Below are 23872 nucleotides of genomic sequence, written 5' to 3'. Positions count from 1 at the left end.
CGGTCGGTCTGGCAGCAGACGAGGGGTCGGTCTCACAGGGGTTGCGTGGTTCGGCTGACGGGGTCGCCCGGCGAAGCCGGCGACGAAGGGGTCGCCCGGCGAAGCCGGCGACGAACTGGGGACAAGGGAGGCCAGGCCCTTGTCGGGGGCTCTCAGGACTGGAGGGCGCACGGCAGAAGAACTACCGCGGAGACAAGGTAAACACGCCAGTCCACTTTATTGAGGGAGAGGCAACAGTTTTATAGGGGCTGGGGAAGGCTGATTGGTCGAAGCCACGCCCTGTTCTGATTGGTTGCCGGAGAAAGGTCAGTGGGCGGTACTGGACGGGGGAGGGGTGGTGATTAGGGATTGGCTGTTGCTGTTGCTAGGGGAAGGGGCAGGGTTTAGGGATTGGTGGCTGCTATTGCTGGGGTAGAGGGCAGACTGGAGTTTCCCGCCCACGCCTGGCTGTTGCTGCTGTCGGGGAGAAAGAAGAAGAAGGGTGTTGCCTCATAAGGCATAATGTGGCGCTATCCGGGAGGAGAGGCGGCTGCGGAAGCATGGCTGCCGAGAAGGGGAGACCCGAGGGCACTCTGCGCCCATGCCGAGCTTCCTTCAGGGGTGGCGGTGGGCCCAACCAACCACCCTATTACAGGGGCAGCGGTTTGGAATATGCCTACCGCGGCCGCCGCCCCCCGCCAGGCCAGCAAACCACACTTCAGCCCGAGGGGTGACCGCACAGGAGGAGAAGGAAAGCTCACAGCTCCATTTCAAACTACATTCTGACTCCAGGTACACCCAGCCTTCTTCCTCACTGACCTAAGACATACTGTCTGGATTGCCAAGGGAGATATAAAAAATACATACATACATACTTATTCTGAATACTCTTTAAGGAGTTGTGCCTAATGCATTAAAAATTGTTGCCTATTGTGCTTAAAAAGTGTCACAGTAGCCATAAATACACATACATGTGTACTTGTGTGCGTTCAGATATATCATGCATGCATGTAAGTGTAGGGCAAAATTATCCTCTAGTACCTACCCTTCCAGAGGAGAATAGTGGGACTTCCTCAAGCTGACTTTGAAAAATAAAAGCCATGAAGCAAAATGAATTTGGGCCAATGTCCAGGAGAGGATGAGATGGCCCAGCACAAGCCCAAGCTGATGGTCTCGTCACAGCTTCAGATGCCAAAGAGCATTATCCTCACTGCCAAAAATATACCTCTGCCTTAATCTCTGCAGTCCACAGCGCAGAGGAAAAGACAGTTCTAACAATGGGAAGAATAAATCCTCAGGCTTCCGTCTTTATGCAGAAAATGAAAACAACCAGAGTGCTAATGAAATAGTTGACAAGCCAGATTCCATGATTACCTTTGGAATTTACTCGTGGGCAATATTCTGGGCATACATCAAGCAGATCAATGAAAAAGCATCCAAACTGACGGCCCAATAGTGAGGGACATCTGGACCTAACTTGTACACACTTGCTTTGAGATTTTTAAGATAAGAGCAAATCAAGAAACCTATTTTCAAACAGCTCATAGGATTCCTGGGAGAAATGGTAAAGAGAACTTTAGGAATTAAGACTCAAACAAAAATAGTGTCATAGGCAGCCAAGGACACATGACCTAAAGGTAAAGAGTTGGGTAAATGGGCATCTTCTTGGGCTCCTAACTTATGGTGGGTGGAATAGTTCATTTCAAATGTCCTCTGTACCAGCTCCTTGGGATCATGTTTTAACATCAAGAAAAGCCATGATGAAAATTGGAAAGGCAAGTTATCTTTGGGGGCCCTTGAGGTTCCTTAAAGTATGAGAACAAGAAAGGGCCAGGAATGGAGATGGTTCTGGAAAATCTTCAAGAGCCTTTGACGAGAGCAAGAAAGCTACCTTGTATCTCAGAGACAGGTAGGGGTCTTGAAAAACCTGGACTCCTAGGTGTCATAAAGACTGGGACAAACAGAACTCATTGCTTTCCAGTAGTTTGCCCCGAAAACGGATCAGCTTAGGAAACCAAAGCCCCAAACCTCAGCTCTGCCCATCCTTAATCATTAACATGTTTAGGTGCCTTCTATACGTTGGGCACTGAGTTTGGTGGCTGACATAACACCTCAGTAGACAGAGGCTTTATTAGTATCCTATTAGGGCTGCAACAAATTACCACAACCTTGATCATTTAAGATGATGGAAATGTATTTTCCATAGTTCTGGAGGCAAGAAGTCTGAAATCAAAATGTCATCAAGGTTGGTTCCTTCTGGAGGTTCCTGAGGGGGGATCCGTTTCATGCCTCTCTGCTAACTTCTGGTGGCTGCTGACAAAGCTTGGCGTTCCTTGGCTTGTAGATGCATCACTCCAATCCCTGCCTCTGTCTTCACATGACCTTCTCCTCTGTGTCTTCTCCCCTTCTCTTCTAAGGACACTTGTTATTGGCTTTAGGGCCCATCCTAATCCAGGATGATCTTATCGCAAGATCCTTTGCTTACTTACATCTGCAGAAGCCCTTTTTCCAAATATGGTCACATTCACAGGTTCTGAGAGGACATATCTCTTTCATGGTGAGGTGGGGGTGGGGAAGGATTTAACTAAATGAAGTTGGAGATCATTGTTTACTTAGATACTATGTGTTCATGCAAATGTTCAGAAAGGACTCTGAGTAACATCTCTGCTGCAGAGGGTCTCTCCTTGTCACTGGAGCTTTGCAATGCCCAAGGTATCTGGACAGCACCAACATCTTGGAGAAAGACAAGGGATGCTATTGGTATAGACAGTCTTTGTGTACTTGCTTCAACTCGATCTTTCCTGCCTCACAAGCTGGAGTATCCAGAGTATATGTCTTTCAAAGAATGTCTGGGGCTAAAAAGTCTACCTTGTTTTACTTAGGTTTGATAGAACCCCCAAAGCCCTAAATGAAAACACTTGACACTTAATAGATAGACCCTGTACTTACTTAATGAATAGGCCCAGTACTCACCAATCAAGGCATTAAGTACAACTCATTCATTTACTCACATAAAATGCAGTTAGTGAGCAATTACTCCATGCAAGGCACCATGTTGGCTATTATGGGACATAAAGGTGACTAAGGCATGGTCCAAACTCTCTGGACACTAATCTGGGAAGAGAGACAGCAATAGGACACATGTCATAAAAGAGGTTCGCATGCATGAAGTTCCTCAGGAGAGGAGTAAAGGAAAGTAGGAATTCAGAGGAGACGGAGATTCACACTAGTGTAAAGTCCAACTCTTAGTTACAGGGCATACAGAAAAGCTTCAAAGAGGAGAAAGCATCTAGCTAGACTTTCAGGAGGATTCAAAGGCAATTGAATGTGATAGGGATCTGCCAGGAATTGGAAGCAGGAAGGCCCCAGGATTTCTTGGTGAGGAACTGGTTTTTTGCTAGACTATCACATACAGGCACAGAGAAGAGAGAAGATAGATGGGAAAGATGGTCGACACCTGGACTGTGGCAAGTATGAGAACACTCTGCCATGACAATAATGACAGAGGCTAATGATTACTGAGCACTAAGTGCCGGGCCCTGTGCTAGGCATAGGACATGAAATAATTTATTTAGTTTTCACACAGACAGCCCTATGATTCAGATACTATTGTGATGTCCATGATACAGAAAAACTAAGGCAATAAGAAGTACAAGGATATGTACCTAGAGAGTGGTGAGGCTGGGACCTGAATTCAGGTAGACTGATTCTAAAATCCACCCCTCCACTTCCATGCCCACATGGGATTGCAGGAGAGAGGTCTGGCCAAAACATGACCTGGACCATTGCTCTTAGGAGGTTTATCTGATGGTGGCTGAGCTTAATGTTGATTAGAAGGGAAGAGACTGGAATCAGGAAGATCTCAGTTGCCCACTGTCCAGTAACTGCAGACTGATCCAAGGTAGAAGCAATGGAAATAATGTGACAGCTAACATTTGTTTGTGTCTGCTACGTGCTAGGAGTTAAACTAAGCATGTTACATGCTTTATCTTATTTATCCCTCATAAGAACCCTGATGAAGGTGGTTGCTGGCATCATCCACATATACAGATGGGGAAACTGAGGCCCAGGGTAGTTAAGGTTAACATGGACAGTAGGTGGCAGAGTCTGGGCTTGCATTATTAAAATGCCACACTAATCCTAAGGAATGGTGGCAGAATCAACAAGACCTGTTAGATACAGCTCTGGAGGGAAGGCATGGAAGGGAACAGATGCTTTGGGACAAAACCTTTGTTATCCACTGCTCTTGGCATATGAAAGGAACCAATTTAGGCTGAACAGAAAGCAAAGCTATATGCAGGCAGAGCGCCACTGAGGAATGACATGATGCACCTGAGGGGGTGCCGACAGCTCTTCCATGTGGGGTGGCTGAACCAGGTAACCAAAGACAACCAAAAAGTCTACTTGATGACAGGAGGGACATCTTTTTCCATCCCCTCTCTCTGCAGGTTGATTCAGACAAGATGGTATTTCATGCCAGTTTTCTTTTCTGATCTCAACCCCAGCAATCTTGAAAGCTCCAGGAGAGACTTCCAGAACAACTTGCCCCAGGGAATTCACAGTCAGGGAGCCCAAAGGACTCCCATGTGACACCTGAATCCTAACCACATGCGCCAAGCCTGTGGAATGTGGAGCTGGGGAAGAAGTCCAGCGGAAGTCTGCCAGCTAGAGTTTTCCAGGATGCACTCAAGGGGTGGGCACAGCTGCGAGTCTGTTGCTATTGGGGGCAGCCAGTGCTGTCAGCACCTGTCCATGTCCCCTGGCAAGGGCTGTTCCAGAGCATTCCAACTTGACCATCTCTGTCCCTTTGCCTGAAGGTTTCATTCAGCCTCTGGAGCCCACTTGGCTCAGACACATGTTGGGCAGACTGCAAATCCTGGGAGGCAGTGACCCCAAACCATGACAGACAAGAGTAGGTGGATAAATACCTCAGCTCCCTCACACCTTGGCTGGGATCACCTGAGATGCATGCTCAACACTGTCTCCTGGTGGCCCTCAGGGGCATTAGGTTCCAGTTGCCCACAGGGTAACTTGCTTGAGAACACAACTTTCATTGGTTGCTTTCTCTTTCCTGTCTCACTTCCCCCAGGTGCTTCCGTGACTCTCCCCCAAATGAAACACTTGGACTGGAAGCCTTGTCTCAGGATTTGCTTCTGGGGAAGCCTAGCCACAGGCATGGGCCTTGGCTACTGGAGCTTTTCCAGTGCAAAGCTACGAGGAGGAAATCACTCATTAGAGTGCTGACTATGGGGGCTCACAATGCTCATCTGGATTCCAGGCATATGGGAGCTTCTTTGCTTTAAGGGCAGGCTTTCTGTTAGACTCAAGCCCCTCCCCCCTCAAATGGAGTCTCTATATTATATAGAGGGGAAAAAGAGGTAAAGAGAAAAAATAAAGTTCACTGTGGATAGGATTCTGAAGTCTCAAGGAAGAGTACACATCAGATCTTATATGGAATTCTCCAGAGGACAGAATGGACATGAAACTATTGATAAAGAGAGCAAGGGGTAGGGATGGGTGGACCAAGTAATACATTAGACAAATAAAGTGAAGAAGAGGGAAGGGGATGTGGCTCAAGCAATAGGATTCCACCTACCATATGGGAGGATCTGAGTTTGATCCCTGGGACCTCCTGGTGAAAAAGAAAAAGAGAAAGTGTGCCTGTGCAGTGAGCTAGTGCCTGTGTGGTGAGCCAGTGTCCATGCAAGTGAGTCATCCAGCAAGATATCATGCAACAAAAAGAGAGATGAAGTGGAGAGTCAAGGTGAAGTGCAGCAGAAACCAGTAACTGAGGTGGCACAGCTAACAGGGAAACTCTCTCCACATCAGAGGTCCCCAGGATTGAATCCCAGTGAATCCTAGAGGAGAAAAAATGAGAAGACTGAAAAGAGAAATAGATACAGAAGATCACACAGCTAATGGATACAGAGAGCAAAAACAGCAGGGCATACATTAGGCTGCATTTTTAAAGAAGTTTTGGATCACAGAGGGGTTCAACTATGGCAGGGGAGGAACACTGGTGTGGGGTGTTATTGATGGGGGACACATGGTTGGGAGGCAGTTCTCCAGGGCATGTATATAGGGTACATAAAAATGTTCAGATATATGTTGCGTATTTTCATAGTAGTTACAGTTACAAATGATAACTGAGGGAGTACTGAATTCCTAAGCAGGGGAGCTCTGCCACATTCCCCAAGTGCAAAGACCAGTGAAGAAGGGTGCTCCAGTGATGAGCCCTTGATACTGATGACTATGCTTATGAGCCTGTGTGCCTGAATTTTGAATTGGGCCTAGAGCTGCAGAGTGCCTAAGAGTTACGTTCTGAGAGCCTCCAAGTTGCTCAAATGTGGCTGCTCTCTAAGCCAAATGCAGCATGTAAATGCATTACCTTCTCCCCACCATGGGACATGACTCTCAGGGATGAGCCTCCCTGGTGCCAAGGGATTATTACTAATCACTAACCGGTGATGCCACGAGAAAAAAACCTTGAATAAAAGAGGGAAATGGTAAAGACAAATGAATACATATGGCTAAGAGTCTTCAAAAAAGAGTCAGGAGGTCATCAGAGGGGTCACACTTATGCATGCCTCAGCAGGATCCCAAAGACAGCCAAAGTAGATACAACCCCAAGTACTGGTGCTCCTGAGAGCTATGGAGACACACAGGTTCTCCTATCATGGCAGGTGGCTCTGGAGTTCAGTGCTTTGTCAGGGCCCTACTTTGGAATTTGTGTTCCTGAGTGTGATGGAGTTGGACTCAGATGTGACCTTTCTACACATGCCTCTTCTGTCACTTTTACTGAACCTGTGATTGGTGCTGGGGTTAGTGTATACTCAGGAGATTTGAATCTCTGGTCTGGCCACTTGTCAGCTGGGCCCTGAGCCTCAGCAGAGTTGCAGCCCCTACTCTCCAGTTTGTTGGACTTGTGCAGGTCGGCTAACAGGAAGGAGAAGATGGTCAACCACAACACCAGGGAACTGAGAGTGCCTACAACTCGAAGCAGGAGAATCTCATCCATCAACCATGTGGGATCTAAACCCCCTCTTGATATAGAGGTGGAGCAGATGTCACTAACCCAGGACCCACAGGATGGAGGAATAAAATATAGATTAGAGTGAACTTACTGGTATTCTACTATAGAACTACTGTTACTAGAAATGGAAGAAACTGTAGCATTGATGTGGAGAAAGTGGCCACGGTAGTTGCTGAGGGCAGGGAGAGGGAAGAAGAGATGAGATGTGGTGGCATTTTTGGGACTTGGAGCTGATGTAAATGATATTGCAGGGACAGATGGTGGACATTATGTATCCTGCCATGACCTACCAAATGTCCTGGGGGAGAGTGTAAACTACAATGTAAACTGTAATCCATGTGGTACAGCAGTGCTCCAAAATGTATTCACCAAATGTAATGGATATGCCACAGTGATGAAAGAGGTTGTTGATACTGGAGGAGTGGATGGGTGGGGTGAGTGGTATGTGGGAACCTCTTATATTTTTTGATGTAACAATTTTTGTGATCTATGTATCTTTAAAAAAGGCAATTTAATAAAAAGAAAAAACAGCAGGGCAAGAGGAGGGGGAGGGAAAGGGGGAATTAAATAAATAAGCAAATCTTAAAAAAAAAAAAGAAGAGGAGCACTGCTCAGCAGGTGGCAGATGACCAGTCTCCATGGGTAAATGTTTGGTGCCTAAGCAACATGCATGCTTTTTCTACTGAAGGAAAGCAGCCAAGCTAAAACACATTACCTCTTTCTCCCCACCATTTGGGCTCTCAGAAGATTAAATTAAGAACTTTGTGTGCTCTTAAACTCATTTGCTAAACTTCTTTCAATCTTGCCCTAAATTCAGGGCATGAACTAAAGTCATGATCGATGAATTCATGACAGCCCTTGGTCTGTGGATATCCAGAAGGACTGGAGTCTCAGGAGTTTTAGAGAGGGACTTAATTGGCATAAGAGTAGCAATATAATAATAATCAGTAGTAGTTATGCAGTCTGTGCCTCAGAAGCAGAATCTGAGACGATTCCAGGGCCAGCAGTTTCTCTGGGAGGTGATCCCAGGAACCGCCACTCGGGAAGCAGGGAAATGAGGTAAAGAAGGAAGGGCAGGTGGCAGACTTGGCCCAGTGGTTAAGGTGTCCACCTACCACTTGGGAGATCCGTGGTTCAAACCCCGGGCCTCCTTGACCCATGTGGAGCTGGCCCATGCGCAGCGCTAATGCACGCAAGGAGTGCCCAGCCATGCAGGCATGTCCCCCATGTAGGGGTGCCCCACATGCAAGGAGAGCGCCCCATAAGGAGAGCCGCCCAGTGCAAAAGAAAGTGCAGCCTGCCCAGGACTGGCACCACACACACAGAGAGCTGACACAACAAGATGACGCAATAAAAAGAAACACAGATTCCTATGCCACTGACAACAACAGAAGCGGACAAAAAGAAGACGCAGCAAAAAGACACAGACAACTGGGGTGGGGGGGGGGCGGGAGGGGAGAGAAATAAATAAATAAATCTTTAAAAAAAAAGAAAGAAGGAAGGGCAGCTAATTAAGTTGGGTTTTCAAGCAAGTTATCGGGATGGGCAAAGTTATGGACTGAATTACGCTCCCTGTAAGGACATGTTCTAGTTTGAATCCCCCGTCCTGTGGATGCAAATCCACTTGTAAACAGGATCTTTGAAGATATTATTGGTTAAGTAAGACTGGAGCCCTTATAAGCAGAGAGAATGTGGACACAGTGGCAGGAGACAGATGGGGAGAGATGGCCATGTGACAGAGGCAGAGAGTGAGTTATGGACTGCTGGCAAGTGGCCTGCAGGATGCTTGTAGATGTTAGAGAAAACACAGCCAGCAGACACCTGGCTTCCAGCCTCCAAAACTGTTAGACAATAAATTCCTGTTGCTTAAGCCAACCAGTGTGTAGCATCTGTCATAACAGCTCTGGTAAACTAAGACAGGCAACTAGAGCTTAATCCTGACCAGAGAACTCTGGGCAACAGCATAAAACACTCCTGTCAGTTATACTAATCAGGGTATGCGGGCACAGAGGCATCATCCATTAACTTCTCTCAGTATGACAGCTATTCAGGGGCTGTTCATTTCTGGGAGCTTCAGGGCTGCCCTGCATTCTGGCAGAATGGGCTCTGTCAGAAGTCACAAACAAGTGGCACATGCTGAGAGACATACAGGCAGGGCATGATGACATGGGTGCTGTATTTACTTCCAGACAGACAGGGAAACTGAGGCTGGGCAAGGCAAAGCAACTTGCCCATGGCTACACAGCTAATAGTGGAAAAGCCAGGACCACAGTTCAGGTGGGCTTTCCTCAGACTTTGTGTTCTAAATCATCACTTCCTTATTTTGCTCAGGAGTCCCAGAGGACCAATTCACAGGCCAGTGCCTTCTGAATTAAATTAGGACTCATGAGCAAGGAGGGGCGGAGTACCTTAAGATCTATCGCAACACAATCAGCTACTCTCTTTGTGCTAATCCTCTCTGGACACCAGTTTTAGGTCTCTGTTGACACTGACAAATTAAGGACATGCTCAGCACTTCTGCAAGAGTAAACAGCAAATTCCACAAGCTGTTCTAATCATTTTTCTCTTCCAGGGTGAAATCCCTTAACTAAACATGTCTGCCAGCGAGTGAGCTGCTGCCGGACCTCTCTGATCAGATCCTGTAGGTCCCCTTCAATTCCCACCCCCTGCGGCAGGCCCCCTCTCCCAGAACCTGGTCTTGGGGGAAATGTCAGCTATGGAGAGGCCAACCCTGGTCCCTCCCCTGCTCCCAAAGATGACTGTGTCTAGAAGGCCATGGTTCCCTGAGAGGAGGTATTTTAGGAAGGTTAAGCAGAGGTGAGGAACCTTTAGAGGGGTGTGGAGGTAAAGAGAAGATAACAGAACCCTAACGTTTAACCTTAACCCTAGAACCTGCTCTGTGCTCCCGTTTTACGGATGTGGAAACTGAGGTTCAGAGAAGTCCTGTGACTTGTTACAAGTACCCAACTTTCCAGAAGAGACAAGTTTTCTGTTTCCTAACCCAGGCTTCAGGTCAACATCACAGCCTTGCTCTGGTTTCAGGGGGTCTGGGGGCCTGCCAGTTCCTTCCAGGCATCCTGCTTGTTTAATTGCTGAACCCACATCATCCCTTAAAACTGAATAAAGGGAAGAGGATGTGGCTCAAGCAACTGGGTTCCCGTTAACCATATAGGAGGCCCAGGGCCTCCTGGCGAAGGTGAGCTGGCCCGTGTGGTGAGCTGGCCCACGCAGAGTGCTGGCCTGTGCGGAGAACTGATGCAGCAAGATGATGCAACAAAAAGAGACACAGAGGAGGCTCAGTAAGAGACATAGCAGACTAGGGAGGTGAGGTGGCGCAAGAGAATGATCGCCTCTCTCCCACTCCAGAGGTTCCCAGGATCAGTTCCCATAGCTGCCTAATGAGAAATACAAGCAGACACAGAAAAATACACAGTGAGTGGACACAGAGAGCAGACAATGGAGGAAAAGGAGAGAAATAAATAAATAAATCTTAAAAAAAAAAAGACTGAATAAAGGAGCAGGGCCTCGTCACTGGCTGCCTTTTTTTACTGGCCAACTCTGCCTCTTGATTTCAAGTGGACAGTAGAAACAAAGAGAAGGAAGATGTTGAATTATAATTCATCTTGACCCCCTCTAGGGTTAACCCTAGCTGTGTGTAGCCAGGGTTAAACTGATTAAATGAAACAAAACAAAGAATCAGTTCCTCAGCCACACCCACCACATTTCAAGAGCTCAACAGCCACATGTGGCTAGTGGCTACCATATTGGATAGCCCAGATATGGAAATTTCCACCACTGAAGTCACTTCTGTTGGACAAGGCTGGTTGTAAAGTGGAGTCTCAGAGCTAAAAACAAAAAAAGGTAGCTATGTAAGAAGAGAAATATCCCCTGGGACTGGATTAGAGAGTGAGCTTTGATCTGCAAAGGTGCCTCTCTGCATATGGAGGAGGGACAGGCTGGGGATGAGGCTCCTCCAAGCCCTGCTAGCCCCGGCCCCTTGGCCCCTGCAGAACTGGCTATTTTATCAGTGAGTTTATTCCTTGGCTCTTAACAAAAGCAATCTGGGCCCCAGGGAGCACCCCCAGGGAAACCATACCCTCAGATATTGAAATTAAACCGTAAAGATAGCTGGAAGAAGCTCAAGCTACAGGAAATGACATCATTTGGTGAGTCCTCTTCCAGAAAACAAGAGAGCCCCATGACTTTGTAGACCTCAGTCTCAGGGGGTGCAAGTGTGGGGACAACGTGGCCCAAGCCCCAAACATGAATTGAAGGAAACAAAGGCTAGGAGTATGGTGGTAGTGGCCCTTTCCACTTGGGACTGGAGCTCTCTCTGGAGAGCTTCCCCCAGTCTCAAGCTTCGTCAACAACATCCACATGCATCTTAGTTTTCCCTGTGGGGCAGGGGAGGTTGGGCCTTTGGAGGCTTAGTTCATGATGCGCCCCACTCACAACAGCCCCTGAAGGAGCCATGAGCATCTAGCCATGCGGACTAGACAGGAGTAAGACCTGACCCTTCAGAGGCTAACCCATAGGTCAGCCTGTGAGCCACGACCTGGCAGGGAAAAATGAGCTGGGCCAATTAGATGACTTCTCAAGAGGACTATGAACAATGACACAGTGATCTGTACAGGTAGCTTAGTGAGTGAGGAGGGCAGAGGCAGGGAAAGATGACCCCCAGGTGGAGCTGGGCCAGGATGGAGTATCTGCAAGCCTCAGGTATGGGAGCAGAAGCTCATATCTTCTGAGACAGAAAGGATGGTGTGGACAGGGAGAAAGGGGAGAGGAGAGGAAGGATGCACAGAGAGACTAAGATCATCTAGGCACCGTGCTGGGCTGGGAATGCTGCAAATATGAGGATACATGGAAGGGACCTATGAAAATCACAATACCAGAGGGAGGATCATATTTGAAGAGCCTCCCTCTGCCTCCTGCACCCCAATGAAATTTCATTGCCTCTCTCCCCAAAGCGTTCCTCCCATGCCATCTGGGTTCCTCTGAAGCTTTGGAGAAAAAAGAGGCCATCATGGAATTGAGAGAGAGAAGTCAGCAAATTCTCAAGTTTAGAAAGCTGATCTAGGAATAAGAGACAGAATTTGGATGGGCACTCAAAGAGCAAGTTTCCCCACTTCTCAGACCACACAGGAACTCCCTGGGCTCTAGAAGAAGAGAAATGTAGAAAGGAGCTGAGGGGGGCTGGAGGGACCAACAACTTTCCTATCAAGCCCTGGAATGAGGCACAGGAGAATACAAGGGAGTGACATCTGCTGGCCTTGTGGCCAATCCTGGAGAACTCTCACTTGTGGGAGTTCTGGCTTGAATGTCCAGTACAAGAAGCCTCCAGACCCTGAGTGTCTGCTTCCCAAGTGGACCATCCTGTGTGGGACTAACCCCCACTCCTTTAATATATGTAACCCCTAACATGGAGTCTGGACTCCTGGAGATGTAGTGAAGCTGGAGCTGTGGACAAGAAAGTCCCACACCTGGATAGAATGGCGGCAGAATGGCCAGAGGTATCCCCATTTCTGCCACCCTGGGAAGCTCGAGTTTGACCAGAGCTCCGCTGGGGGAAGAAGTCCTTTTTAAGTGAACAGTCAATGCCCCAGTTTCCCATGGGACATCTTGGAGCATGTCTAGAAGATCTGCGTCAGAAATATCTGGGTGATATTTCTTTCCTGGGGGGATCCATGAGTAAGTCTGCAGTGCTGGATTCATTAACAGCCCCTCTCCCCCAAAACACTCACCAGAAATTTGTCTCAGTCAGGTCTATGGATTCATTTTCATGTGTGTAATAGTTTACATTGCCTTACACTCAAGCACAAAGGAATATCTGTCAGCCAAAAGAAAGGAATTACATTACAGCTCAAGACTAAAGAGGAATCATTATAAAAGCTGACAAGGCACATGGACAGTTATTCTGCTGTTAGCATTTCATTATGAAGTACAGACCACTGTCTATGCCCATTTCAAGAAAAAAACATTAAACTGATTACTTAAAGCTTCATCTACTGGAAGAAATTATAGGTAGCCCACTTTATAACCTCAAAGATTCAGCTATGTCATGCAGGATAATTAACAAAATTTCACAATGTATTAATAAAGCACAAACAAATCATGGCTCCAGAAAATTATTCAGTTTTCTTTCCCTATTTGGGGCAGACTAAATGAGTTTATAGAGATGCAAATTTCCTTACAGACAGGAATACTGCTTTTAGTGTCTCAACATTACAAGAGATTGAATATAAAGCTCTTTTCTAACACAAGTACATTTGCTTGGGGATATTCATGGTTGATGAATGTAAAGATCATGGATTCCTGCAGTCACAGGAACCCTTATATAAGAACATTCAGAAGGCAAAGAAACTTTGTTTGGGTGCAATCTCAGGGTTTAGGGTTTCTGTAAACCACGAAAACAAAAAATCCAGAAAGGCCCAAAGGAAAATTAAAGCTAAGGTGTTTTGGAAGTTTAATCAGAAATGGCTGTTGAAATTTCACAAAACAAACACAAAAGACTGAATTGTTTACATGAAAGGAAAAAGAAAGAGAGAAGAAAGCTCTGACATCAAGATTTAAAAGACTGGGTAGGCAGTGCTTACTGAGTGCAGAGTTTCACAGATAGTGGTGATGGCAGCCCGGCATTGTAAACGTAACCTACGCCACATGGCCCTGTGCCTTTCGCAAGGCAGGGCAGACCACTCCTGTCGCCTCTGGTCAGTCCCAACCCTGGTCAAGGAGAGATGGATTAGGGACGGAGGCCTCAGGAATCTGCTGCCTGCCACTTCCACCTCCACTATGTAACCCGGTGGTACCTCCTGGATGAGGTCCCACAACCTCTCCACCCCCAGGTCCCTTTTGCTCTCCACAACCCACCTCTGGAGTCTGCTCACTCCAGGCTCCCTGAACTCTCAAGCCTCTATATCTTGGATGGGGCAGGGGTGGGGTGGGGTGGTGGGGTGTTTCCCTTCTTGCCTGGAATCCCTGTTCTCCCTTCTCCTTTGGGAAATGTTGACTCAATTTCCAAGAGCAGTCGAAGCTCACCTCCCTTGGCTCCACCTTGTCTGAGCTCCCAGGGCACGTTGTGTAGACCATGTCAGAGCTTAGCATGGAGCACGGGACAGTGGGCTCCATCAGGACGAGCACATATCTCAGGTATCTGGCAGGGCCCAGCCCGGCACGACCTCATTTCAGGGTCTCAGGAAAGGCTCTCTAAGTGCCAAGGGCAGGGCCTCTGTATTTTGCTTCTTGCACCTTTGACTTCTGCATTCGTCTGTTCCCTGCTGGAGGGTGAAATGTCAAATGGTAGCCCTCGTGGCATTTCTTACTTCTTCCAACGATGCTCATTTCACAATTCCTGAGCATCCTAAATGTGCTGGGTAACATGGTAGGTGAAGGAGATAAAGAATCATTCTTTCCTCCACTCAACCAGTAGTTATTGGGCAACTATTAGGTGCCAGGCACCATACAAAGGTGGGCAGAATAAAGTTGCTTTTCTCATGAAGCTTATATTCCAGTGAAGAGCTTAGATTCTAGTAGGCAGGATAACTTAAGATTTGGTCCATGTCTTTGGGGATGGCACCAAGAGCCCCTCTCCAGCATTTGCCTGGACAAGACTACAAATGGAGGCCCCCTGCTGCTCTGCCCACAACCCACCTTCTGCCTAGTGCCACCACGGCTCCAACCTGCACACACATACGTGTGTAGAGACCCCAGGTAGCAAGTTCCAGCTTGACCCACCTGGGTCAATTCCCTCCAAAGCAGGGAGGAGGCCTGCAAAGGCCTTGACAGCGGGTCTGGGGCTATTTGGGCAGAGAATTCTGGGGCCCCATATATCTGAGGTGTGGTCTAGAAGGGGTGGGCACAGGCTCAGGGTGGCCCTGAGCTCAGTCAGTGGCGTCTGAAATGCAGGGCGCGGGACAGGATCTAGCAGTGGTATTCAATACCAAACATTAAGACGTGCTAAGTGGGAGGCTCAGGTCCACTCCTTTAAGAAAGCGTTTAAAGGAATATAGTGATAAGTTTAAAGGTTGGATATAGAATACATATTAATTTAGAAAAATTAAGGTAAAAATAAATTGGGGTATCAAAAAATTAAAAAATGCAAAAGCTTTGCGTTGCCTCCAGCCCAGCCTGGGATTGTGCTACCACAAACAGCTAAGACCTGACCAGGTACTTGGCTTATGAGGACCAGGGAAAATGCATACCCCTCTGCCTTGGCTATTGATTTGGTGGACGGGGGAGGCAGAGGTGGGGAGGAGGGGCCTGTTCCAGCTGCAAGTGAGGACCCTGCTTGGGCAGGATGAAGGCTTACACTGTGAGGAGTGAGAGTGGAATTCTAATAGCTCGGCTGTTGGGTCATCAGGGTGCTAATGGCTCCTGGGGAGTTCTGGATCAGACTCTGTGCCTCCGTCTCCCCTGTCTGGCAACAGGGGAGCTCCCCCTTGGTGCCAAGGTGGCAGCTGGCATCCTTACTAATTGCCCACATGAGTGCAAATGTCCTTAAAGCCAGGGAGGAATGGAAAGGTAGTAAAGATTCTACTTTTGTTTTTAGAGAACATCTTTCCTGAAAGAGAGCTTCTCACTCCTTTTTCATGGAGGGCAGTCTCAGGGGGTTGGGGTGTTTGGGGGAAGGGCTGAGGAGTTAACTTCTTTCATGGAGGCAGAATCAGGTTAGAGCCATGTGGCTTAGGGGTCCAGAGAGGCTAAACTAGCCAGAAGCCACACACAAGGCAAGGTGAGCAGAAGTGGGCTTCAGACCATGTCCAGTCTGACTCTAGAGCCCAGGGTCGGGTTGGCCAGCCTCAGCCCAGGTCTGGTGTCTTAAACATGGCCACACCTTCTTTGACAGGCCTTGAGCTGAGAAGGAAGGTCCTGTCCCTTTGCTTGGATCATGCTGGGCTTGTGACAGCCATAGAGTATGGTGGCTATTATGCTGTGAACCTTCCAAGGCTGTCAGACAAGGCCATGCAGCTTCTGCTTCATTCTCTGTAACTCTTGTTCTTGGAGCCCTGGGCTGCCACATCAGATGGGCAAAGTGTAGGTGCCTCAGTCAGCCCTACCCTGGCCCAGATGCGGGAATGAGAAGCCATCTTGGAAGGGGACCCTCAGTCCCAGTGGCTCCAGCCCCTAACATCTGTAACATCCCCAGCCATCGAATCATCCCTTCTGAGGTCCCAGATTCATGGAACAAAATTCCACTGATGCCCTTTCTGAATTCTTGACCCATAGAATCCATGAGCAAAATAAAAAGGTTATTGGGTATGCCACTGATCTGGGGAGTTTATTTCACAGTGTTAAGTAACCAGAATGGAATAAAGAGTGTTTTGAGTCAAACCAAATGAGCGGAAGGCCCAATGATGTATCTAGTCCAGAATGTAGCCTGGACCTTTCTGGTTCTGTAGCCACTTAGCTACAGCTTCACACACCTTCCCAACCTTTCCAAGTGGGGACAAGGCAAATGAAAGACCTTAGACCCACTGGGTCTATAGAGGAAGGTTCTATACATTAAGAGGCCAGAAGGCCCATGCGCAGCGCTGATGCGCACAAGGAGTGCCGTGCCACACGGGGGTGTCCCCCGTGTAGGGGAGCCCCACGCGCAAGGAGTGCGCCCATAAGGAGAGCCGCCCAGCGCGAAGGAGGGAGCAGCCTGCCCAGGAATGGCGCCGCCCACACTTCCCCTGCCGCTGATGACAACAGAAGCGGACAAAGAAACAAGATGCAGCAAAAAGACACAGAAAACAGACACCCGGGGGAGGGGAGGGGAATTAAATAAATAAAAATAAATCTTTAAAAAAAAAAAAAGAGGCCAGAAGGGAAGAGAACAAACTTTTATCTATTATGTGCCAGTTGCCATTACATTTAATCTATGAGTTTAACAAATACAGCCAATTCCCAGTGTTCACAGGAGTTATGTTCTATAAACCTGCCAAAAATGCTGAATTAGTGAATATCAAACAATTGCTCCCAGGAATACACAAGATTAGTTTCCCATGAACCTCTGGTCACAACATTTTTAACCAACAGATGAATTCATAACCTGTTTTATGTGTATTTCTGTTTAAAGATGCCTTATTTAATAATATTGTTGTGTCACTAACATTGAACTCATCGCCAACAGCACTGTAACTCTTGCCGGAATGAAACTTAACTCCCAAACGTTATTTTCTCCATAATGTACATCACAGACTTCTTGTGCTTAGAAACACTAGACAGCACTTCAGCACTATGCTTGGGGCCATTTATAACAGTGAAATCACCAACAAGAAGCACAAAAACATGAAGCAAGTGGCACTAAATATACCATGAAAAGGATGTCTGTTTACAGTACAAGAGGTGAAACAAGAAGCCAGGGCATCACCTAGTTCAACCTCTGTGGGAAACATGAGCCTTGGGTGACTCGGATTTTTTGTCACTCTCTGCATATCTGTGAATGACCACAAAAGCCCATGAGTATTGATTTTGGGGTTAAAAATAAATGTTAGCAAGTAGGAGAATTCACAAATATGGAAAGTCTGAGTAATGAGGATCGATTGTACTTACTTTGCCCTGACCAAGTGCCAGGAAAGGTCTGGGAGTTAAGCCATGAGCAAAACAAAATTTCTGTTCTCTTGGGGCTTACGTGTGAGTGAGGCTGATGGACAAAGAGCAAATTAATATCCGACAAAATGTCAAGTAGTGATCAGTGCCATGGGGAAAAATAAGGCAGGGGAAGGGGAAAGGCAGTGGCATTTTGGAAAGGCTGGTCAGGAAAGGCCAACCCAAGAGGGTGGTTTTTGAGCAAAGAGGGAGCAACGTTGTCCACTTCAAAACCCATGCTTTTGATATCAATATAAAGGAAAGAATAAATACAGATATCTTTCAACCAAAGAACCCATGGCCTTTAAAAGATGCTCCATGTACATTTTTAAAGAGCACCTCCTACAGGGTTCAGACGATCCCCACCGGGATTGTATGTGGGAGGACTAGGGCCACAGCAGCACTCAACAGCCCACACTCGACCAGCCAGGCCTTCCCTTGGGCCCCTCCAGGCAGAGCCAAGGGCAGGGTACTTACACAGAGCACATGGAGCACCACCGCCCCTTGCCTTCGATCCTCGTTGGTGAAGATGTCATTTGGGAATTCGTGCAGGGCTAAAAGGAGAAAGAAAATCAGCTCAGTACATATAACATTTTCAGAGCTGTAGGTCAGGGACAGTGTCATGAGTCCTGGTTTTAATATGAGTTCATGAACTTGGATGGAGAAAAGAATTCCAGCTCTGTGTTCACAAATCTCTATCTGGAATTCAGTATTTCCTTCAGATAAGAATGGAGGCAACAAACCACAGGAGTGTAAGTAGAACATGAGACCTCACCCCAGCAGGCATTTTATAATATGTTATATTTGATGCAGATCTTACTTGCCATGTCTTCATATCATGGTAGTTTCTAGAAACCCATTCATGCATTGGAAAGTGGTTTTCAGAGAAGGGGGTTCTATGGGCTTCACTGGGTTACAGAATGGGTCCATGGCCACAAACTTGTTTAAGAACCCAGTTCTAGTTTCCCCTTCATTTCCTGCTTTCCTTTCCCACTATGCCTGCCCTGCTGCGGGTCCTTCAGCCTTCTGCCTATTGTGACAACCCCCCTCACTGCTCTTTCACTCTATATCCCTTTCTCACTGGACCCACATTTGCTGCTGGACTGGAGTATCAACCACAGGGCTGCTCACACGCAGCCCCCCATTTCCAAATCGTCTACATCCATGAGATGAAAACCTTGAGTCTATAAAATAGCATCTAAACTGGTCCCAGCTGTTTCCCATTAGACCTTCCTTCCCTCTCTTTTTTATACTTTGTGTGTGTTTGCTTGCTCAGACAATGGCTTATGGAACAGTTTCTGTGTGGCAGGCATTGGGTGAGCTGTTGGCAATTTAGCAGTGAGCTTTGCATGTGTTCTTATATTCTCCTGAAATAGGATCAGTTGCCATTCCCCGAACACAGGTGGCATTTCTTTCATTTTCTATTTTTATCTATCTGTTTGCTTGTCTATCTGCACTATCAGCCTGGAGTATGCCCACAGCCTCAACCGGGCCCCTCTCTCTGCCTCTCATAAAATCCAATAAACCTCCACAATGAGGTTCTACCATCGCTGGCTCCTTTATGAAGCACCCCTGGTTCCTGCCGTAGAAGTCCACTGTCCCCTCTCTGGAGGCTGTATCACATCAGACCTGCAGGAGGCAGCACACGTCCCTCCCTCAGCCCCCACCTTCCACAGACATCACTAGCTAATGAAAGCAGTCTTTCCCTGAGAGACCCTGGAGTTGCCTATTCTGTCTCTAGAGTACTCAGGGAAACCACAGCCAGCCCCTTGAGAGATGTACAAGATGACACCTGCTTGCCACTTGTCTTGTTCTGGGTTCCCTCCAAAGCAGACCCTGAGACAAGGATTTGGGGGAGGGGAGATATTATGGGTTGAATTGTGTCCCCCAAAAAGGTATGTTCAAGTCCTAAGCCCTGGTCCCGTGAATGTGATCCTAGTTGGAAATTGGATCTTTGAAGATGTTACCAGTTAAGATGAGGCCAACCTGAATTAGGGTGGGCCCGAGTCCAGTGGGATTGGTGTCCCTGTAAGGAGAGGAAATGTGGACACAGACAAAGAGAGAAGACAGCCATGTGTTGAAGGCACAGACTGAGTTGTGCCACCAGCCAAAGAATGCCATGGATTTCCAGTGTCCTGGTTTGAGTCTTTTGTGGACCCCAAATAATTATGTTCATGAGCTAATCCATTCCTGTACATGCAAACCTTTTGGTTGGTTACAGGACCTTTTGATTAGTTCACTTTTGATTAGATCACTTCAGTTAAGGGCCTTTGATTAGACTGCAGGACCCAGGGTGGATCTTAATTCTTTTAACTGGAGTTTTATGTAAATGAAGACACACAGAGAGGAAGAGAGTTGTTGTTATTTTTATCCCACTATGTGAGAAAAGGACCTCTGGGATCACCTACAGCTGCAGGAAGACAGAGAAGCCCTCAAAGGCTGAGAAGGAAGCTGGAGGCTGGAATCAGTGGAGCAGCCCAAGGCCAAGAGAAGGAAGAGGCCACCGGGTGCCAGCTTGACCACAGCTGGGCTAGGCAGAAAGCGAGTCTGGAGCAGAAGGCAGGGTCCTCGGCAGAGACCAGCCTCCCTTCTGCCTTGCCACATGGCGGGACTCCAGGATCACCAGCAGATGACTTTGGTGAGAAAGCCTTTCTGCTGATGCCTTCTCTGGACATTTTTGCAGCCTCAGAACTGTATGCTCCTACCCTAATAAATCCCTAGTATAAAAGCCAACCCTCTCCTGGTATTTTGCTCTCCACACCTTTAGTAAACAAAAACAGCCAGCAAACCTCCAGAATCCCACAGACTTCGGAGGGCGCATGGCCCTGCCAACACCTGGACTTGACTCCTGGCCTCCAGAACCGGGCGGCAATACAGCTCTGTTGTCTGAAGCCGCCCAGTTTGGGGTTCTGTATTACAGCAGCCATAGGAAACTAACAGGGGGTAAGAAGTTTATTTGGGAAGTAACTCCAGGACACACCACGAATGAGGGAGGAAATAAGAGCAGGAAGGGAGAGCAGTCAAAACAGGCAGCGTTAATGAGCAAGCGGGGGACTGCTGCGGACTCCGGGGCTCAGGCCTGCTGGAGCCCCCCTGGGGGGCTGCGCAGGACACATGCAGGGGTGAGGCTCCCTAACTGAGGTGTGCTGGCTGGGGGGCGTTGCTCAAGATAAAAGCCACTGGCTACTCCTTCAAAATACACGGCTCTCCGTTTCCCAGGGCGGCCCTGGATAAAGACCCCTTGCAGGCCTGCGCCAGGCATGCACGCAGGGGATTTAGCAAGGACACTCGCGCTTGCTGGCTTGTGGGATCCCTTGCATGACAACATGGGGGAAACAAGGAAAATCAGGAATGTTGTGATGAGCCGAGGTGTATCTGAGCTGAGGCAGATCTGAAGAGGTGGCACTGAGGCTTTTGGATGACTGGGAAAAGAATGAGGGGCAGCCTGGAAGATTTCACATCCAGGACCAAGACGAAGCTGTGGCCTGGAACACGTGAAGCCACGGAAATCAAGGTGAGGGGACAAGGTCCACAGAGTAGGTGGGAGGCTCACCCAGCAGGCCCTGGGTACTGCACTGATCCCAGCGATTTTATCGAGACCTACCTCAATACTAGCATCTTCCCTCCACAGGCCTAATGCCTGTGGTGGGCAGAGCTGGAGGGTGTTTCTCCGATGAGCCGCCCCCCTGAGCTCCTCCGCCCTGAAGCCTCACTTGGGGTGGGGGGCATCGTCGACAGCTGGCCGGGCCTGGACAGAGTCAGGCTTTTTCTGGAGACCCTCCAGTTATTTTTTTTTTTTTTTACCGTTTTTCTTTTCTTCCTTCTTTTGCTCTCCCTCTACACACAAAATACCTTATGCTTTCAAGAGATGGCCACTCAGGCTTTGTCCCTCAAACTTCTCTTGGAACTCACTCTAGGTAACTGAGTTTCAGCCCAAATCACCATCCCGTGACTCCCCCACTTTCCTCTCCTCAAGGTGGCCAATAGCAATCAGAAAAAGTGAGGCATGTTATTTTCTCCCTTCTTTCCAAACCCGGGGATCTGGTGGCTTCCCTGGGCCACAACTAGTATGGGGGACACGGAGATGACGAAAGCCCTGCCCCACAGCCCTATCGGGCACCCAGAGCCCCAGACACCCTGGCTCGTGACCCCCGAGGTCCTCACGCTCACCTGGGCTTGTCCACACCGGGTGTCCCAATCTTTGGTTCTGAAAAGGTGACATCCACGTCTATCTTGGCAGCTACTACTTCCGGATGGTCCCCTTTATTTTGTATAAATTCTCCGTGTGCTCGGGAGGTGGGGCCGCAAAAGGGCCCCGGGCTGTGTATCGAGAGGAGTTGAAAGGAGCAAGGCCCTGCAGGGGGGCTGGCAACAACCCCATGCCTTGATGACAGCAGCACACACCAGGCCCACAGCTTGACACTTTGCGCCCTCTATCCCCTTTGTCCTCACGCACACAAAACATTGTTCCCATTTCGCAGACCAGGAATCTGCAGGACAGAAAGGTTACGTAACATACTCAAGGATGCACAGCCAGCTGCAGAGCCACGAGCCACACCCAGGGCTGGTGCTGCCCTCACTGCATCTATTTGCAACTCTGACCTCTGATGTCATCCTTTTTCCCAGGACTTCCTCTCTCAAGGGGATCTGATCCATCCAAGTCCTGCCGCCACCACCACTACCACCAGAGGGGACTGCAGGATTTCCCCTTCGCATTTCTCAGGGTAGCTGCCACTGTGGTTTCATCGCTGGTGTATCCCGGGGTTCAAAGTTTGCCATTCCTACTGCCCTTCCAAGCTGCAGAGCCCGAAATCAACGGAGAATGAACGCCAACCTAATCATGTCGACCACCACAGCCGCCACCACCAGAAACAGGAGCCACTGGTCTGCTCTGTGTGGGCACCAGTCAACAGAATCACATGCGGAGGCCACTTCTCTGATGTCTGAAGTCATCAGTGGGGAAAGGTGGACAGAGGGAGGTGGGTTCAGCTGCCTTGGATCACAAATAGGCGCAAACTTTCTACTCCTTCGCTTCCTGCCTCACAGGCTTCCCGCAGGAGCAATGGGAAAACAGGAGAACGCAGTTCCTAAGGGAGGGTAAGAGGCTGCCGGGCCAAGTCTGTGTGGGCACAGGCCGAACATGTGAGTTCACATGAACAACGAGAAGGGCACCAGGTACCACGCCGTGTGTGCAACAAGGGGGGCGTGGCACATGAGTCCACGTGCAACGTGGTTTCTCCTCTCATCACAGACTAGGTGATCCAGGATCCAAAATTACGTTGGTAAGTGATGGATTTGGAGTCAGAACGCAGGTATTTTGATTTTCCATCTGCTTGGCACTCCGCAGATAGCAGTGGGGTGGATGAAATGGCAGTGGGTTCATGGCTCCTGCTGGGCCTGTTTCTTGGACGTGGAAGGATGCAGTCAGGTGGAAACATCCAGCCCACCCCGTGGCCCTCGCTGGGACTCCCGCAGAAGGCCTGCTGGAGGCGGTGCCCTGGATGGGGACAGCACCCGAGAGCGCAGTGCTGGTTCAGGAAAGGCCACTTGCGATACATCCAAGTGCTGACCGGTGAGGACACAGCTGTGGGGCGGGGGTCCCCCGGACTGGTTCCGGGGTTCTCCTTCCTTCCAAGCTGTGGTCTCACCACTTGGGGACCCTCCTGTTCTCAGGGAGGGCAGCCTCCTGCCTTTGGAGAGGGATGCCCCTGTTCTGAGGCCACCACCGGCCATGCAGGGTTCTGTGAAAACTCTCCATGGGGCGGGTCCAGCTTCATGGGGAGCCAGCGCTGAAGCCTGCAAACGGAGCAGCTGCTGCCACCGAACCAGCTCAATGGTACGTGGTTGGTAGATGGCTCAGATGAAGGGGTGGGGGAGGCAGAGCAGCATGGATTAAGTGCTTTCAAAGCAACAAAAATATTCTCATTTGGTTGCTAATAACACGGAAGGGATGCCCAGGTGCAACAGTAACCTCAGAAGCTTCACCTGACATCTCATCCCTCTTGACACCCATTTAGTTCCTCTGGGAAAATAGGTATCAGACTGGTAGTGAAATAATAACGAGAATTTCAAAGAACTCATGCACAACTTGCAAGGAATACTATATATATATATATGTTCCCTCTTACATATGTATAATTTAAAAAAATTGCCCTAAGAAGAGGTTTCTTTAAGAAATTGAGCTGGAGGCCTCATCAGTCTGTGACAGGTGATCCCTCTCCTGCTCTCCAAGAGGTGAACCTTCCATCCCATGCCCCATTGCCTGTGTCTTAGGCTGGGTCCCTCCAG

At 48.5% G+C, this 23872-nt stretch overlaps 1 protein-coding gene across 2 annotated transcripts in view; it reads right to left on the bottom strand.

The window, feature by feature from the left end:
- Positions 1–23872, bottom strand: part of SLC24A3 (solute carrier family 24 member 3) — a 567991-nt gene that overhangs the window by 239993 nt on the left and 304126 nt on the right. For both annotated transcript variants that reach the window (XM_004447747.4, XM_058286760.2), the window contains exon 3: positions 18062–18138. In XM_004447747.4, the coding sequence (XP_004447804.3) occupies positions 18062–18138 (77 nt within the window). The remainder of the gene's footprint in view (positions 1–18061; positions 18139–23872) is intronic.

Source organism: Dasypus novemcinctus, chromosome 24 (genome assembly GCF_030445035.2).
Source record: "Dasypus novemcinctus isolate mDasNov1 chromosome 24, mDasNov1.1.hap2, whole genome shotgun sequence".
NCBI classification, from domain to species: domain Eukaryota; kingdom Metazoa; phylum Chordata; class Mammalia; order Cingulata; family Dasypodidae; genus Dasypus; species Dasypus novemcinctus.
Note: the sequence above shows the minus strand (reverse complement) of the source record. Positions and strands in the feature narration are given on the sequence as shown.